The sequence below is a fragment of the Nyctereutes procyonoides genome, unplaced genomic scaffold, assembly GCF_905146905.1.
Source record: "Nyctereutes procyonoides isolate TBG_1078 unplaced genomic scaffold, NYPRO_anot_genome, whole genome shotgun sequence".
NCBI classification, from domain to species: domain Eukaryota; kingdom Metazoa; phylum Chordata; class Mammalia; order Carnivora; family Canidae; genus Nyctereutes; species Nyctereutes procyonoides.
In genome coordinates this window covers 40318051-40335918 of record NW_026575125.1, presented here as the reverse complement: position 1 = coordinate 40335918, position 17868 = coordinate 40318051, and the positions used below count along the sequence as shown (strand labels likewise).

Here is a 17868-nt window from a genome sequence, read left to right as displayed (position 1 = left end):
GTTTAATGGGAAAAAGAGAGAGTAGTAAAATAAACCTACCTAATTTGCAATAAACATTCTTCCTGGGCAGCCTGGGTGGCTCAGCGGTTTAGCGCTGCCTTCAACCCAGGGCATGATCCTGGAGACCCGGGATTGAGTTCCACATCGGGCTCCCTGTGTGGAGCCTGCTTCTCCCTCTGCCTGTGTCTCTGCCTCTCTCTCAATCTCTGTCTCTCGTGAATAAATAAAATCTTTAAAAAATACTCTTCCTTTTTAAATTTAAATTCAGTTAGCCAACATATAGTACATCATTAGTTTCAGATGTAGTGTTCAGTGATTCATCAATTGCATATAACACCCAGTGCTCATTGCATCATGTGCCCTCCTTAATGCCTATCACTCAGTGACCCCATCCCCCTACCCACCTCCCCTTCAGCTTTACATGAGTTTTAATAATCATGTTAAACCAATTCCCCAAGAATATGGGTTGCAACTGGGTGGGCAGATAGAGCTTCCTGAAATACACACACACACACACACACACACACACACACACACACACACAATGGAATATCACCCAGCCATCAAAAAGAATGAAATCTCGCCATTTGGAACAGCATGGATGGAACTAGAGGGTATTATGCTATGTGAAACGAGTCAGAGAAAGACAAATACCATACAATCTTACTCGTATGTGGAATTTAAGAAACAAAACAGATGAACGTAGGAGAAGGGAAAGAAGAGAGGGAGGCAAACCATAAGAGACTCTGTACTAGAGAACAAACTGAAGGCTGTTGGAGGGGAGGGGGGCGGATATGCTAAACAGCGATGGGGATTAAGGAGGGCACTTCTGATGAGCACACTGGGTGCATATGTAAATGATGGATCACTAAATTCTACTCCTGAAATCAATACTATACTACATGTTTACTAAGTAGAACTTAAATCAAAACTTTAAAAAAAATGGATGCCTGGATGGCTCAGTTGGTTAAATATCTTCCTTTGGCTCTAGTCATGATCCCAGGGTCCTGGGTTCAGGCTCCACATCAGGCTCCCTGCTTAACAGGGAGCCTGCTTCTCCCTCTCCCTCTGTTTGTGTGCTCTCTCTCTCTCTCTTTTATTTGAAAGAGAGAGAGCTCAAATAAATAAATAAAACCTTAAAAAAACAATAGAGGTGGATGCTATGAAAGCATAGAGGAGAGGAAGTAATAACCTTGCCCAAATCTTTTCACAAACTCCCCCGCTGAAAAACAGTATGTGTCTCTCATTTTGTTCTAATTGTCTTTGGAAAACAAAGCTGATTTTTAGAAATACAATTTAATATGGTTCCCCTTTAACGGGGTTAATATATATTTATTGTGTATTACTATGTTAGTATTTCTTCTTTCTTGTATTTTCTATATATCCTGCTTCTTCTTTACCTCTTTTTTTTAAAAGACTTTATTTTAGAGAGCAAGAGAGTGAGTGGAGAGGTAAGGGCAGAGGGAAAGGGAGAGAATCCCAAGCAGACTCTGTGCTGAGCATGGAACCCAATGTGTGGAGCTCAACACAACCTGAGCCAAAATCAAGAGTTGGATGCCCAACCAACTGAGCCACCTAGGTGCCCCTCTTTACTTCTTTTCTCTTGCCTTTACTGCATTTTTTTTACCCCCACCTCCATTTTTTTCCCTTTGGTTATTTTCCTCCTGAAAAATTCAAGTACCAAGCATTATTCTCAGCCAGACATTGTATGTGGCCAATTCCCTGCCTTTTCTTGTCCACAAACATCTTTATTTTTGTCATCTTTTCCTTGTGATCATCTATCTGGGGATAGAATTCTAAGATGACACCAAGCTTCTCTCCGTACTTTTAAGTACATTGTTTAATCTTTTAGTTTCTTTTATTGCCGATGAAGTCTGATGTTGAGCTCATTGTTTCTTTACAGCAATTCTAAAAATTTCTCCGTGGCAGCTTCCCATATGTACTTTCTGAATTGAAAGTCCTGTGGTTCCACTAAACTGTGTCCAGGTTCAGTTTTGCTCTTATTTACCACACTCAGGACTCTGGACATTCAGTGGTAGGATGTGTACCTTTCTTCCATCCAGAAAACTATCAGTCATTGTCTCTTCAAATATTGCCTAGCTCAGAGGTTACCAAGACCACTACCATATTTAGAGATTTTTGAGGACTTGTGGGACTGGGCAGATAGTTGCATCTATAGCTACAATTTCTTAGAGCAATGTACTAAGGAGATTCCACTAGATCCAAAGGGAAAAGACACTAGCAGAGGCTGGATGAATCCACAAATAGGATTCCTTATGCTTGCTCTCTCCCTCCCAGGAGATCTAGGGTCATCCAGGGCACTCTTCTCCCAGCAGAGAAGCTGCAACAACATATGTGCCCAGGGAAGCCCATTAGAAACTCCACATGGCCAGTTGCTCTGCCTAGCATGTATACCCAAATTTCAGACTCACAGAAGGAAAGGAGATGTGCAGCATAAATCACATTGTTTGTATTTTTTTTTAATCACATTGTTTGTATAAGCAGCCTCATCAGTTAGGGAATGGTAGAGACGTTCTTGATCTCCCAAGTTCCCAGATGTCAGCCAGGGCCCAGCCTTGCAAGCTAGCCTTTCTCAGTATGGCAGTCTCAGGACTGTCCTGTTAACCCTTTTCTTGGCATGTTGCCCCGTCCCTTTTTCTCCAACCTTTCTGTTTGGATTTTCTATTAATCCCATGTTGGAACTTAACATTTTTCTATTTGTCTTGCCATATTCCCATTTTGTTAGCTCTTTATGCCACATTTTGGGTGATTTCCTAAGATCTCTCATCCAATTCATTAAATCTGTCTTTATCTGTGACTAATCTACTGTTCAACCTCTCTATTTAGAGTTTTAATAATGCCTATATTTTCTTTTATGCTTATTTTCTCGTGTTCTCCCTCTTATCCCATAATATAGCTCTTTAACCCTGTTTCATTGAATATTTGAAATATACTTTTTAAAAAAGATTTTATTTATTTATTCATGAGAGACAAAGGGAGAGAGAGGCAGAGACACAGGCAGAGGGAGAAGCAGGCTCCATGCAGGGAGCCCAACATGGGACTCGATCCTGGGTCTCTAGGATCACGGCCCGGGCCAAAGGCAGCACTAAACTGCTGGGCCACCAGGGTTGCCCGAAATATACTTATTTTAAAGTCCAGATTATTCTGTTAGCTACAGTTCTAGGAATGGGAGTATCTTTAGTGTATCTGCTGATTATCTCTGAAGATGCTTCATTTCCTTGTGAGGTTTATTTTACTGTGAACTCTTCGGTGAGAATTGATTTTCCTTAGAAGTGATGTGAGTCCTAAACTATAAAAAGATAATGTATTTTTTAGAGTTTGCCACTGCTAGGAACCTACTAATAATAGGACCAATTTTCACGTTAATTATTCAGCTTGTGGGCTCTGTACTAAAATTATAATCACTTCACATTGAGTTACACAAATGACTTTTGATTTCTTATATATAGTATCTTTATTTCCACTTTCCTTGACCAGTGGGGAGTCTTTCTAGCTCCCCGCTAACAATCATGGATGTTCCTTGTGATTCCAGCTTTAAGCGAGAACTACATATCAGTTTCCTGAACATTTTGGCCCTAGGTCTGGATTTCACTGCAGATCCTCAGCCTTCAGTTTCTGTTCATCCCATCACTTTAAATTTCTACTTCACTTTTGACACCTAATACATTTCTTGTTTTTTTAAATACTTTATTTATTCACAAGAGACACACAGAGAAAGAGAGAGAGAGAGAGAGAGGCAGAGACACAGGCAGAGGGAGAAGAGGCTCCATTCAGGGAGCCTGATGTGGGACTCGATCCTGGGTCCCTAGGATCATGCCCTGGGCTGAAGGCAGCACTAAACAGCTGAGCCACCCAGGGTGCCCCATTTCTTGGTTTTGAGCTTGACTATGTAGTAAAATATTTTTGTTAAATATGGCCCACACTTTGTGTTTGCAGTCAGAGGAGGTGGTGCTAGTGGGAGATAGAGAAAGCCCATCCACATCAGCTCAAGTCCTTGATAGTTCACAGCAAGACATTTATAAACTAATTTTATTCCATAACATTATAGTAGGAATGTTTGCAAGTTTGATGAGTGTCTTGCATTTTTTTTTAGAATTCTGGCAAGTTGATGACCAGATAGACAACCACAAGGAGAGCCAAGACAGACTTCTGTGGCAAACTGCATTAGTAGACAAGGAAGCACAGAAAGATCAAAGTGGCCAAGAATTCACAACCTTCAGAAAAATCATTTATCCAAACACAGACTTTGTTTCGGTAAGACAGAGACTCCCCAAATATTATTCGTGGGGAAGGTGTTCAAAACATAATTTAAACTTTCTTTGTCAAAATAGAAGCTCTATGAGACAAAAAGATGATGAATATAAGGTACATTGGAAATCATGCTTCCATTCTAATCTTGATAAAGCTCAATCATTTGCAGAGACATTTTTTGAGCCTAATGAACATGGAAAAACCCTCCACCATAAGCAAGCACTTAATAAAACTCAAAGAATTCAAACTAGGGAGAAACTCTATGAGTGTTCTCAATGTGGGAAAGTGTTTATGCAGAAAGCAAACCTCGTGGTACATCAGAGAACTCATACAGGAGAGAAGCCTTATGAATGCTGTGAATGTACAAAAGCCTTCAGCCAGAAATCAACCCTCATTGCACACCAGAGAACTCACACAGGGGAGAAGCCCTACAAATGCAGTGAATGTGGGAAAACATTTATACAGAAGTCAACTCTGGTTAAACATAAGCGAACTCACACAGCAGAGAAACCATTTGTATGTGGTGAATGTGCAAAAGCCTTTAAGAGTTCTTATCACCTTATTAGACATGAGAAAACACACATTAGACAAGCATTTTATGAAGGAGTCCACTGTGGTAAGTCCAGCCTTATTCATCAAAGGACACTTAAGGGTGAGAAAACTGAGTGTAATAAACGTGGGAAACCCTTCAATGAGAAACACAACCCCATTAAACACCACACATTTCATACAAAAGAGAAACCTTATGAGTGCAGTAAATGTGGAAAAAGCTTCAGGGGAAAATCACACCTCTCTGTTCATCAGAGAATTCATACAGGAGAGAAACCTTATGAGTGCCGCATATGTGGGAAGACTTTTAGTGGGAAATCACACCTCTCTGTCCATCATAGAACTCATACAGGAGAGAAGCCTTATGAATGCAGAAGATGTGGGAAAGCATTTGGTGAAAAGTCAACCCTTATTGTACACCACAGAACTCACACAGGAGAGAAACCCTATAAATGCAATGAATGTGGGAAAGCCTTCAGCGAGAAGTCACCACTGATAAAACATGAGAGAATTCATACAGGAGAGAGACCCTACAAATGCAGTAACTGTGAGAAAGCATTCAGTAGGAAGTCAACTCTAATTAAACATCAGAGAATCCACACAGGAGAAAAACCCTACGAATGCAGTGAATGTGGGAAAGCCTTCAGTGTGAAATCAACTCTCATTGTACATCACAGGACTCATACAGGAGAGAAACCCTATGAATGCAGGGATTGTGGAAAAGCCTTCAGTGGGAAGTCAACTCTCATGAAACATCAGAGAAGTCATACAGGAGATAAAACCTATAAAGATACTTGAGAATGAGATAATTTATTAGTCATGCCTCTTTAGGTATCCATTCATCCTGGGGAGTAACCTTATAAACATCAAGAATGTCAGAAGCTCTTAATATGTTATTTAATCTTCCTTTAGTACAATAAAAGGTATAAAAGCTTAATTCCAGAAGCATGTAATAAATCTGATTTTTTTTACCCAGAATTCTTACCCATGAGTGGAAAATTGCACATCAAAGAATTCAGAAGTGGCAAAATTACAAGTGTCTGGATGTGAGATGACCTTGAGAAAGAATTTAAGGGTCATTGCCTGTCAAGAGTATTTAATAAGTTTAGAAAACCATGTTAGCAAGTATGAGAGAAACATGTTCCATATTTTTAAAAAGATTTTATTTTTTTGAGAGAGTGTGCAATAGTAAAGGGCAGAAGGAGAAGCAGACTCCCACTGAGTGTGGAGCCAGATGCAGGGCCCAATCCCAGGACCCCGAGATCATGCCCGGAGCTGAAACCAAGAGTCAGTCACCCAATCAACTGAGCTACCCAGGCACCCCCATGTTTCATATTCTATACCAAACATTTTGTGGGAAAGGTGCAGAGGTTGCAAACAAGCACTTAAATATAAAAAACAAGGTTTACTGTGGAGTAGAGTGCATATTTGAAAGAACAGTATAGAACATAAACCATTAATCCTAGTTGGGGTAGACTCCCCCTGTTGTTTCTTAAACAAATAGAAAAATTGCTCCCTTAAAAAGCATGAGAGAGGGATCCCTGGGTGGTGCAGCGGTTTAGCGCCTGCCTTTGGCCCAGGGCGTGATCCTGGAGACCCAGGATCGAATCCCATGTTGGGCTCCTGGTGCATGGAGCCTGCTTCTCCCTCTGCCTATGTCTCTGCCTCTCTCTCTCTGTGTGACTATCATAAATAAATAAAAATTTTAAAAAAAGCATGAGAGAGGTTGAGTCATCAGGATCCCGAAACAAAGGGGCTAGAAGAGATCTTACATGTTTTTCATCATCTTAAGTACAAAAACGCAAATCTCACACAAAAGGCACACCTCACTTAGAAACAGTGCTAAAAATTTAATATTCTTTGTCTTTTAAGAAACAGTTCATGGTGAGGCAATAAGAGAGCTTTAATTTTCAGAGTATCTCCTGTAACGGCAATATTTAAATTCCAAAACAAATGAATTGAATATCCTGTAATAGGCAATTGATTAAAATTTGATATATCTTTAAGGTGGGATAATACAGACCAATTAAAATTATCTTTATTATGTTTGAGGAAATGTTTATGGCAAACTATTAAGTAAAAAACATTAAAAAACAATATACCATATGATTTACATTATAAAAAAGTACACAGAAGGCTATGCACTATTGTATCAGTGATTCTGGGTGGTAGAAATATGGCAAATTTATGCTGAGTAAAATTATATGCCCATATATATTTGTATTTATATGTTTAGATGTGTTTAGGTAGATACATATATTTGTATTATATTTATATATATTTTAGGTGTGTGTGTAGGTAGGTAGACACGTAGAACAAAAAGCTAGGAAGGAAATATACCAAATTATTAATCAAATTATCATTTGGGTGTTGGGATCATTGATTTTTAAATGTTTTGAGTGTAGTCTCCAGAGACTAACAAATTGTTTAAGGTAATCCTGTGCATATTTAATTCTGTCTTCCCATCCATTTTCCCTTTCAGCTTTGTATTTGATCTTGAGAATATATTTTGCATGTTGAGAATGGGTATCCTGAGATTTTAATATCTGTATGTGATTTTTTTTCTATAAGAATAAAAATATCTCCACAGTTCACCAAATCCTGTGACAGAAGTTGTCAGCTAACAGATTTAACAGATGAGATATAGTGAATGGTCAAAGAAACCACAAGTAATGAGACAAAACTGACTTCGGACACCAAATGTAAAGCTCATTTCACTGTGATATCGGTGAATGCTTTTTGCTCATATTCATTCCTTCTCGTCCTAGTATCAGCAGTTGTATCAGGCACATCCTAGGTGACCCCAGTGAACTGTGCCCTATGTAAATCCTCTTCCCTTGAGTGTGGGCAAAACAGACTTGCAAGGCAGGGAAAGATGGCGGAAGAGTACAGTCCCCAAGTCACCTGTCCCCACCAACTTAACTAGATCACTTTCAAATCATCCTGAAAACCTATGAATTCAGCCTGAGATTTAAAGAGAGAACAGCTGGAATGCTACAGTGAGAAGAGTTCACGCTTCTATCAAGGTAGGAAGACATTAAAAAAAAAATAAAAAAGCATCCACGGGGGGAGAGGTCCCTGCGAGGAGCTGGTCTAAGGCTGCGCGGCGAGTGCCCCCAGGACAGAAAAGCCCAGTCCCCGAGAAGTAGGAGCTTTACTAACCTTCCCGGACGGAAGGGCGCTGGAGGGAGCTCGGGCAGGATCCCAGGAGAGGCGGGGATGCCCTCAGGCTCCCAGGGGCACTAACAGAGGAACTGCACCCCAGGGGAGAGTGCGCCACACACCTGGGCCGAGTTCCCTAAAGGCCTGGAGCAGGCGCCTAGCAGGGCCGGGAGCAGCTCGGGTGGCTCAGGTGGCGGCTCTGCACGGAGGGGGCTGCGCGGCCCCGGGAGTGCAATTGCAGCAGTGCAGGCCCCGGAACCCAGGGGACACAGCCCAGGATCTGGCACTCCCCCCGGGACAGGCAGAGGCCGGGAGGACACAGGACAGCCAGGATGCTCCTGCTGCCAGGCGACCCCAAGCTGTGCAGATTGGTGACCCCCGCCCCTGGAGCATCCAGGCCCCTGCGGACTGGGAGCTGCAGTACTTACTGTGGGAGCTGACTCCAGGGCTGGACAGCTGGCCGCCGCCACTGTTGTTGTTCCTCCTGGTGTCACCTTGTACCTGGGACTGAGCAGGGGCATCACAGGATAAACAGATCCCACTGAGCTGTGCACCTGGCAGGGGGCTGGGCAGCTCCCCCAGATATACACACCTGAATCAACACATCAGGCCCCTCCTCCAGAAGACCAGCTGGAAGAACAGGGGAAAAGCAAGTTATGGACCAAGCAGCGCTGGAAAGTTGCAGAACTCGAGGGATTTACAGTATATAGAATCAGAGGATAGTCCCCCTTGTTTTTTGTTTTCTGTTTGTTTCCCCCCTTTTTTCCCTTTTTCTCCTTTTTCCAGTAAAACTTGTTTTTGGCCACTCTGCACTGAGCAAAATGACTAGAAGGAAAAACTCCCCACAAAAGAAAGAATCAGAGATAGTCCTCTCTCCCACAGAGTTACAGAATTTGGATTACAATTCAATGTCAGAAAGCCAATTCAGAAACACAATTATAAAACTACTGGTGGCTCTAGAAAAAAGCATAAAGGATTCAAGAGACTTCATGACTGCAGAATTTAGATCTAATCAGGCCAAAATTAAAAATCAATTAAATGAGATGCAATCCAAACTGGAGGTCCTAATGACGAGGGTTAACGAGGTAGAAGAACAAGTGAGTGACATAGAAGACAAGTTGATGGCAAGGAAGGAAGCTGAGGAAAAAAGAGAAAAAAGATCATGAGGAAAGGTTAAGGGAAATAAATGACAGCCTCAGAAGGAAAAAACTATGTTTAATTGGGGTTCCAGAGGGCGCCAAAAGGGACAGAGGACCAGAAAGGGTATTTGAACAAATCATAGATGAGAACTTCCCTAACTTGGGAAGGGAAATAGGCTTTCAGATCCAGGAGATAGATTCCCCCCCCCCTTAAAATCAATAAAAACCGTTCACCACCCCAACATTTAATAGTGAAACTTGCAAATTCCAAAGATAAAGAGAAGATCCTTAAAGCAGCAAGAGACAAGAGATCCCTAACCTTTATGGGGAGAAGTATTAGGTTAACAGCAGACCTCTCCAGAGACCTGGCATGCCAGAAAGCACTGGCAGGATTTTTCAGGGTCCTAAATGAGAATAAGATGCAGCCAAGAATACTTGAGCAAGGCTCTCATTCAGAATAGAAGGAGCTTCCAACACAGGCAGAAACTGAAAGAATATGAGACCACCAAACCAGCTCTGCAAGAAATATTAAGAGGGACTCTGTAAAAGAAAGAGGAAGTCCAAGAAAACAATCCACAAAAACAGGGACTGAGTAGGTATCATGATGACACTAACTTCATATATTTCAATAGTAACTCTGAATGTGAATGGGCTTAATGACCACATCAAAAGGCGCAGGGTTTCAGACTGGGTAAAAAAGCAAGACCCATCTATTTGCTGTCTACAAGAGACTCATTTTAGACATAAGGACACCTACAGCCTGAAAATAAAAGGTTGGGGAACCATTTACCATTCAGATGGTCCTCAAAAGAAAGCAGGGGTAGCCATCCTCATATCAGATAAAGTTTATCCCGAAGACTGAAGTAAGAGATGAAGAGGGACACTATATCATACTTAAAGGATCTATCCAACAAGAGGACCTAACAATCATGAATATTTATACCACTAATGTGGGAGCGGCCAAGTATATCAATCAATTAATAACCAAAGTTAAGACATACTTAGATAATAATACACTTATACTGGGAGACTTGAACACGGCACTTTCTGCAATTGATAGATTTTCGAAGCACAGCATCTCCAAAGAAACAAGCTTTAAATGATACACTAGACCACATGGATTTCACAGATATTTACAGAACTTTACATCCAAATGAACTGAATACACATTCTTCTCAAGTGCACATGGAACTTTCTCCAGAATAGACCACATACTGGGTCACAAATCAGGTCTTAACTGATACCAAAAGATTGGGATTGTCCCTTGCATATTTTCAGACCATAATGGCTTTGAAACTAGGACTAAACCACAAAAGGAAGTTGGGAAGTAATTCAAACATGTGGAGGTTAAATACCATCCTGCTAAAAAATGAAAGGGTCAACCAGGAAATCTGAGAAGAATTAAAAAGATTCATGGAAACTAATGAGAATGAAGATACAACCATTCAAAATCTTTGGGATACAGCAAAAGCAGTCTTGAGGGGGAAATACCTCACGATACAAGCATCCATCCAAAAACTGGAAAGAACTCAAATACAAAAGCTAACCTTGTACCTAAAGGAGCTGGAGAAAAAACAGCAAATAGATCCTACACCCAGCAGAAGAAGACAGTTAAAAAAGACTCGAGCGGTACTCAATGAAATAGTGACCAGAAGAACTGTGGAACAGGTCAACAAAACCAGGAGTTGGTTCTTTGAAAGAATTACTAAGATAGATAAACCATTAGCCAGCCTTATTAAAAACAAAAGAGAAAAGACTCAAATTAATAAAATCACCAATACCAAAGAAATACAAACTATTTAAAAACTTATTATGAGCAGCTATATGCCAATAAATTAGGCAATCTAGAAGAAATGGACACATTTCTAGAAAACCACAAACTACCAAGACTGGAACAGGAAGAAATAGAAAACCCAAACAGGCCGATAACCAGGGAGGAAATTGAAGCAGTCATCAAAAACCTCCCAAGACACAAAAGTCCAGGGCCAGATGGCTTCCCAGGGGAATTCTATCAATCGTTTAAAGAAGAAACAATATCTATTCTACTAAAGCTGTTCCGAAAGATAGACAGAGATGGAGTACTTCCAAATTCATTCTATGAGGCCAGCATCACCTTAATTCCAAAACCAGACAAAGACCCCACCAAAAAGGAGAATTATAGACCAATATACCTGATGAACACAGATGCAAATATTCTCAACAAGATACTAGCCAATAGAACCCAACAGTATATTAAGAAGATTATTCACCATGACCAAGTGGAATTTATCCCCGGGATGCAAGGCTGGTTCAACACTTGTAAAGCAATCAACGTGATAGATCATATCAACAAGAGAAAAAACAGGAACCATATGATCCTCTCATTAGATGGAGAGAAAGCATTTGACAAAATACAGCATCCATTCCAGATCAAAACTCTTCAGAGTGTAGGGATAGAGGGAATATTCCTCACATCTTAAAAGCAATCTATGAAAAGCCCACAGCAAATATTATTCTTAATGGGGAAACACTGGGAGCCTTTACCCTAAGATCAGGAACATGACAGGGATGTCCACTCTCACCACTGCTATTCAACATAGTACTAGAAGTCCTAGCCTCAGCAATCAGGCAACAAAAAGAAATAAAAGGCATTCAAATGGGCAAAGAAGAAGTCAAACTCTCCTTCTTCGCAGATGACATGATCCTGTACATAGAAAAGCCAAAAGACTCCACCCCAAGATTGCTAGAACTCATACAGCAATTCGGCAGTGTGGCAGGATACAAAATCAATGCCCAGAAACCAGTGGCATTTCTATACAGTAACAATGAGACTGAAGAAAGAGAAATCAAGGAATCAATCCCATTTATAACTGCACCAAAAAGCATAAGATACCTGGGAATAAACCTAACCAAAAAAGGTAAAGGACCTATACCCTAAAAACTACAGAACACTTCTGAAAGAAATTGAGGAAGACACAAAGAGATGGAAAAATATTCCATGCTCATGGATTGGAAGAATTAATATTGTGAAAATGTCTATGCTACCCAGGGGAATTTACACGTTTAATGCAATCCCTATCAAAATACCATGGACTTTCTTCAGAGAGTTGGAACAAATTATTTTAAGATCTGTGTGGGATCAGAAAAGACCTTGAATAGCCAGGGAATATTAAAAAAGAAAACCATAGCTGGGGGCATCACAATGCCAGATTTCAGGTTGTACTACTACAAAGCTGTGATCATCAAGATCACATCAAGTACCACAGTGTGGTACTGGCACAAAAACAGACACCTAGATCAATGGAATAGAATAGAGCATCCAGAAATGGCCCCTCAACTCTATGGTCAACTAATATTTGACAAAGCAGGAAAGACTATCCCCTGGAAAAAGGACAGTCCCTTCAATAAATGGTGCTGGGAAAATTGGACAGCCACATGCAGAAGAATGAAACCAGACCATTCTCTTACACCAGACACAAAGATAAACTCAAAATGGATGAAAGATCTAAAAGTGAGACAAGAATCCATCAAAATCCTAGAAAAGAACACAGGCAACACCCTTTTTGAACTTGGCCACAGCAACTTCTTGCAAGATACATCCATGAAGGCAAGGGAAACAAGAGCAAAAATGAACTATTGAGACTTCATCAAGATAAAAAGCTTCTGCACAGCAAAAGAAACAGTCAACAAAACTAAAAGACAACCTACAGAATGGGAGAAGATATTTGCAAATGACCTATAAGATAAAGGACTAGTATCCAAGATCTATAAAGAACTTATTAAACTCAACAGCAAAGAAACAAACGATCCAATCATGAAATGGGCAAAAGACATGAACAGAAATCTCACAGAGGAAGACATAGACATGGCCAACAAGCACATTGGAATATGCTCCATATCACTGACCATCACATCAGGGAAATACAAATCAAACTCACAATGAGATACCACCTCCCTCACACCAGTAAGAATGGGGAAAATTAACAAGACAGGAAACCACAAACGATGGAGAGGATGTGGAGAAAGGGGAACCCTCTTGCACTGTTGGTGGGAATGTGAACTGGTACAGCCACTCTGGACAACTGTGTGGAGGTTCCTCAAAGAGTTAAAAATAGATCTGCCCTACGACCCAGCAATTACACTGCTGGGGATTTACCCCAAAGATACAGATGTAATGAAACGCTGGGACACCTGCACCCCGATGTTTCTAGCAGCAATGTCCACAATAGCCAAACTGTGGAAGGAGCCTCGGTGTCCATCAAAAGATGAATGGATAAAGAAGATGTGGTCTATGTATACAATGGAATATTACTCAGCCATTAGGAACGACAAATACCCACCATTTGTTTTGATGTGGATGGAACTGGAGTGTATTATGGAGTGAAATATGTCAATAGGAGAAGGACAAACATTATATGGTCTAATTCATTTGGGGAATATAAAAAATAGTGAAAGGGAATAAAGGGGAAAGGAAAGAAAAATGAGTGAAAATATCAGTGAGGGTGACAAAATATGAGAGACACCTAACTCTGGGAAAACGAACAAGGGGTGCTGGAAGTAGAGGTGGACGAGGGGTTGGGGTGACTGGTTGACAGGCACTGACGGGGGCACTTGGCAGGATGAGCACTGGGTGTTATGCTATATGTTGGCAAACTGAACTCCAATAAAAAAAAAAAGTTAAGAAAAAAGGAAATGAACCATGGGTTGAAACTTAAGTCCACAGAAAAACTTTCATGTAGCAATAACAGCTTTATAGTGGCTTTATTCACAATGGTCCAAAACTGGAAGCAGCCTAGAAGCCCTTTAGCAGCTGAAAGGATGAACAAACTGGTACATCCATACAAGGAATATTGCTTGGCCATACAAGGAAATGAGCTACCAAGCTGCAGAAAGATTGAAGGAATCTTAGATGCTTATGGCAAATGGAAAGAACAGTTAGATAAACTGTGGCAGATCCATTTAGGGGAATACTAGTCAGTGACAAACAAGAAGAAACTACTAATACAAAAACCAGATGACTCCCCAAGAATTATGCTGAGTGTAAAGAATCAATTCCATAAGAGTACATACTACATGACTCCATTTGTATAATATTCTTGAAAAAAACCAAAATTATAAAAATGGAGAACAAATTAGTACTTGCCAGCTTTAAGGAGAGGTAAGGGTAGGGGTAGGAAGATGTGGGCAACCACGAACTAGCTGGAGTAACTGAACCAAACAGGCCCGGACTTGCATCCCTCATTCACTCAAAAGGCTCAGGAGCCTAAAGGGTGAATAGTTGGTAGACACTTGAGAAAGGGCTTGAGCAATGGTTCTCAGGGCTAGCTTGTGCGTGATTGCCCACATAACACGATAGATACAACTTATTCTGACCTGTCCATAAATGTAAATAAGGGTCTGTCTGTCCTTGCTGGTCTGTTTACCATACCTAATATTCCTTTGAAGTATGCACATCTGGAGCAACAAGCTTATCTATTTACCAAGGTCTTCTGGCACCTGTGAGTCTGTCTTGCATGCTGAGAAAAGGGAACTTTGGAGGGTTTCACAAACCTGCTAAAAATAAACACCTTCTTGGCTTTGTTTTGCTCATGCTATAAAATGTTGTAAAACCTTGAATAAAGCTGGCACTGCTTGGACATCATCCACTGTGTCCCTCCTGTCCCCATCTCTTTTCTTTTATTTTCCTCATCCCCTTATCCTCAGGACCCTGATCGTGTTGCTGCAGCGCACGCAACAGGAAGAAATGAATATGGCTATAAAATTCCTTATGGTGATGGAAATATTCTGTATCTTACTTGCATTTGTGTTAATATCCTGGTTGTATTTTGTACTATAGTTTTGTAAGATGTCACCACTGGGGACACTGCGTAAGGGTACAGGAAATGTCTCTGTACTGTTTCTTATCAGTGCATGAGAATCTAGTTATCCCAAAATAGAAGTCTAATTTAAAAAATAATCAGATATTCCAAAGAGAGGAAATGAGGAAGCAAGACAACAACAACCAAAAAAGAGAGGACAAAAAGAAAAGAAATAAAATGACAGACTTAAATCCAACAATATACATAATTACGTAACATGTAAAACTAAGAAAAAAAAACACAATCATATCGATTAATACATAAAAGCATTTGCAACATTCAGTACCCAGTCATGATAAAGCTTCCCAGAAAACCAGGATTAGAAGGAAATGTCCTCAACTTTTACCAGGCATTGATGAAAAACCCTACAAGTTAAATTATACCTAATGGTGAAAGAATGAATGCTTTTGGCCCAAGCTCAGGAATGAGGTAAGGATGTTCCTCTCCCTATACCTAGTCAACATTATACTGAAGATCTTAGCTGGTAGAATAAAGCAAGAAAAAGAAATAAAAGTATCTAGATCGGAAAAGAAGAAATAAAATGTTTGTTTTTTTCACAAAAACAAGATTATTCACATAGAAAATATGAAACTATACACAAAAAAGCTACTAGCACTAATAATGTGAGCTGAGGAAGACCCCAGGATATAAGGTCAATATAGAAAAATCAATAAAATTTCTGTAAACTAGCAATGACCAATGGAAATCTGAAATTAAAAAAAAAAAAAACCCACACAGCACATAAACCTGAATCAAAAGACACAGGGTATCAGATTGGATAAAAAAGCAAGATCATCAATATGCTGTCTGCAAGAGACTGATTTTAGACCCAAAGACACCTCCAGATTGAAAGTGAGGTGGTAGCAAGCCATTTATCATGCTAATGGACATCAAAAGAAAGCTGGTGTAGCAATCCTTACATCAGACAAATTAAATGTTAAACCAAATACTGTAATAAGACATGAGGAAGGACACTCTCATAATTAAGGAAGATCTAACAATTATAAATATTTATACCCCTAACAAGGGAGCAACCAATTATATAAACCAATTAATAACAAAATTAAACCCATTGATAATAATACAATAATAGTAGGAGACTTTAACATCCCACTCTCAGCAATGGACAGCAATGGACAGATCATCTAAGCAGAAGATCAACAAGGAATCAAGGGCTTTGAATGACACACTGGACCAAATGGACTTCATAGATATGTTCAGAACATTCCATCAGAAAGCAACAGAATGGGGCAGCCTGGGTGGCTCAGCAGTTTAGCGCTGCCTTAAGCCCAGGGCGTGATCCTGGAGAACCCGGGATCGAGTCCCACGTCAGGCTTCCTGTATGGAGCCTGCTTCTCCCTCTGCCTGTGTCTCTGCCTATCTCTCTCTGTGTCTCTCATGAATAAATAAAAAAAATATTTAAAAAAAAGAAAGCAACAGAATACACATTCTTCTTGGGTGCACATGGAATATTCTCCAGAAGAGACCACATACTGGGTCACAAATCAGGTCTCAACTGGTACCAAAAGACTGGGATCATTCCCTACATATTTTCAGACCACAATGCTTTGAAACTTAACTCAATCACAAGAAGAAATTTGAAAGAACTCAAATAGATGGAGGTTAAAGAGCATCCTACTAAAGAATGAATAGGTCAACCAGGAAATTAAAGAATTTAAAAAATTCATAGAAACAAATGAAAATGAAAACACAACTGTTCAAAACCTTTGGGATACAGCAATTAGAGCCCAAAGCAAATATCATTCTCAATGGGGAAAAAATGAGAGCTTTTCCCCTAAGGTCAGGCACATGGCAGGGATGTCCACTCTCACTACCATTGTTCAACATAGTACTTGAAGTCCTAGCCTCAGCAATTAGACAACAAAAAGAAATAAAAGGCATCCAAATCAGCAAAGTATCATGTCTCATGACATGATACTCTATGTGGAAAAACCAAAAGATTCCACCTCAAAATTGTTAGAACCCATACAGGAATTCAGCAAAGTGGCAGGATATAAAATCAATGCACAGAAATCAGCTGCATTTCTACACATTAACAGTGAGACAGAAGAAAGAGAAATTAAGGAGTCGATCCCATTTACAATTGCACCAAAACCGTAAGATACTTAGCAATAAACCTAACCAAAGAGGCAAAGGATCTATACTCCGAAAACTACAGAACACTCATGAAAGAAATTGAGGAAGACCCAAAGAAATGGAAAAAAATGCTCCATGCTCATGGATTGGAAGAACAAATATTATTAAAATATCTATGTTACCTAGAGCAATCTATACAGTCAATGCAATCCCTATCAAAATACCATCAACTTATTTCACAGAGTTAGAACAAATAATCCTAAAATTTGTATGGAACCACAAAAGACCCCAAATAGCCAAAGGAATGCTGAAAAAGAAAACTAAAGCTGGTGGCATCACAATGCCAGACATCAAGCTCTATTACAAAGCTGTAATATCAAGATAGTATGGTATGGTAGAAAAACAGACGCAGAGATCAATGGGACAGAAGAGAGAACCCAGAAATAGACCCACAACTATATGATCAACTAATTTTGACAAAGCAGGAAAGAATATCCAATAAAAAAAAAAAGTCTCTTCAACAAATGGGGTTGGGAAAATCAGCCACATGCAATAGAATTAAACTGAACCATTTTCTCACACCATACACAAAAATAGACTCAAAATGGATGAAAGACCTACAAGTGAGACAGGAATCCATAAAATCCTAGAGAACACAGGCAGCAACCTCTCTGACCTCAACCACATCAAATTCTTGCTAGACACGTCTCCAAAGGGAAGGGAAATAAAGGCAAAAATGAACTATTGGCACATCATCAAGATAAAAAGCTTCTGCACAGCAAAAGAAACAGTCGACAAAACCAAAAGACAAC

The 17868-nt window shown here is 40.0% G+C and overlaps 2 protein-coding genes across 17 annotated transcripts in view; one reads left to right on the top strand and one right to left on the bottom strand.

Annotated features, from left to right (window-relative positions):
- ZNF674 (zinc finger protein 674) overlaps positions 1-7799 on the top strand; it is a 28952-nt gene extending 21153 nt beyond the window's left edge. For all 8 annotated transcript variants that reach the window (XM_055338463.1, XM_055338461.1, XM_055338460.1 and 5 more), the window contains one exon: positions 4115-7799. In XM_055338463.1, the coding sequence (XP_055194438.1) occupies positions 4115-5619 (1505 nt within the window). In that variant the 3' untranslated portion in view covers positions 5620-7799. The remainder of the gene's footprint in view (positions 1-4114) is intronic.
- KRBOX4 (KRAB box domain containing 4) overlaps positions 1-17868 on the bottom strand; it is a 37403-nt gene that overhangs the window by 5956 nt on the left and 13579 nt on the right. For 8 of the 9 annotated variants that reach the window (XM_055338472.1, XM_055338468.1, XM_055338469.1 and 5 more), the window contains 2 exons: positions 8576-8613; positions 7791-8490 (listed from right to left, as the gene is read on the bottom strand). In XM_055338472.1, the coding sequence (XP_055194447.1) occupies positions 8170-8490; positions 8576-8613 (359 nt within the window). In that variant the 3' untranslated portion in view covers positions 7791-8169. Of the gene's footprint in view, positions 1-7790; positions 8491-8575; positions 8614-17868 lie in introns of those variants that run through there. The other variant, XM_055338470.1, reaches the window with a different exon arrangement.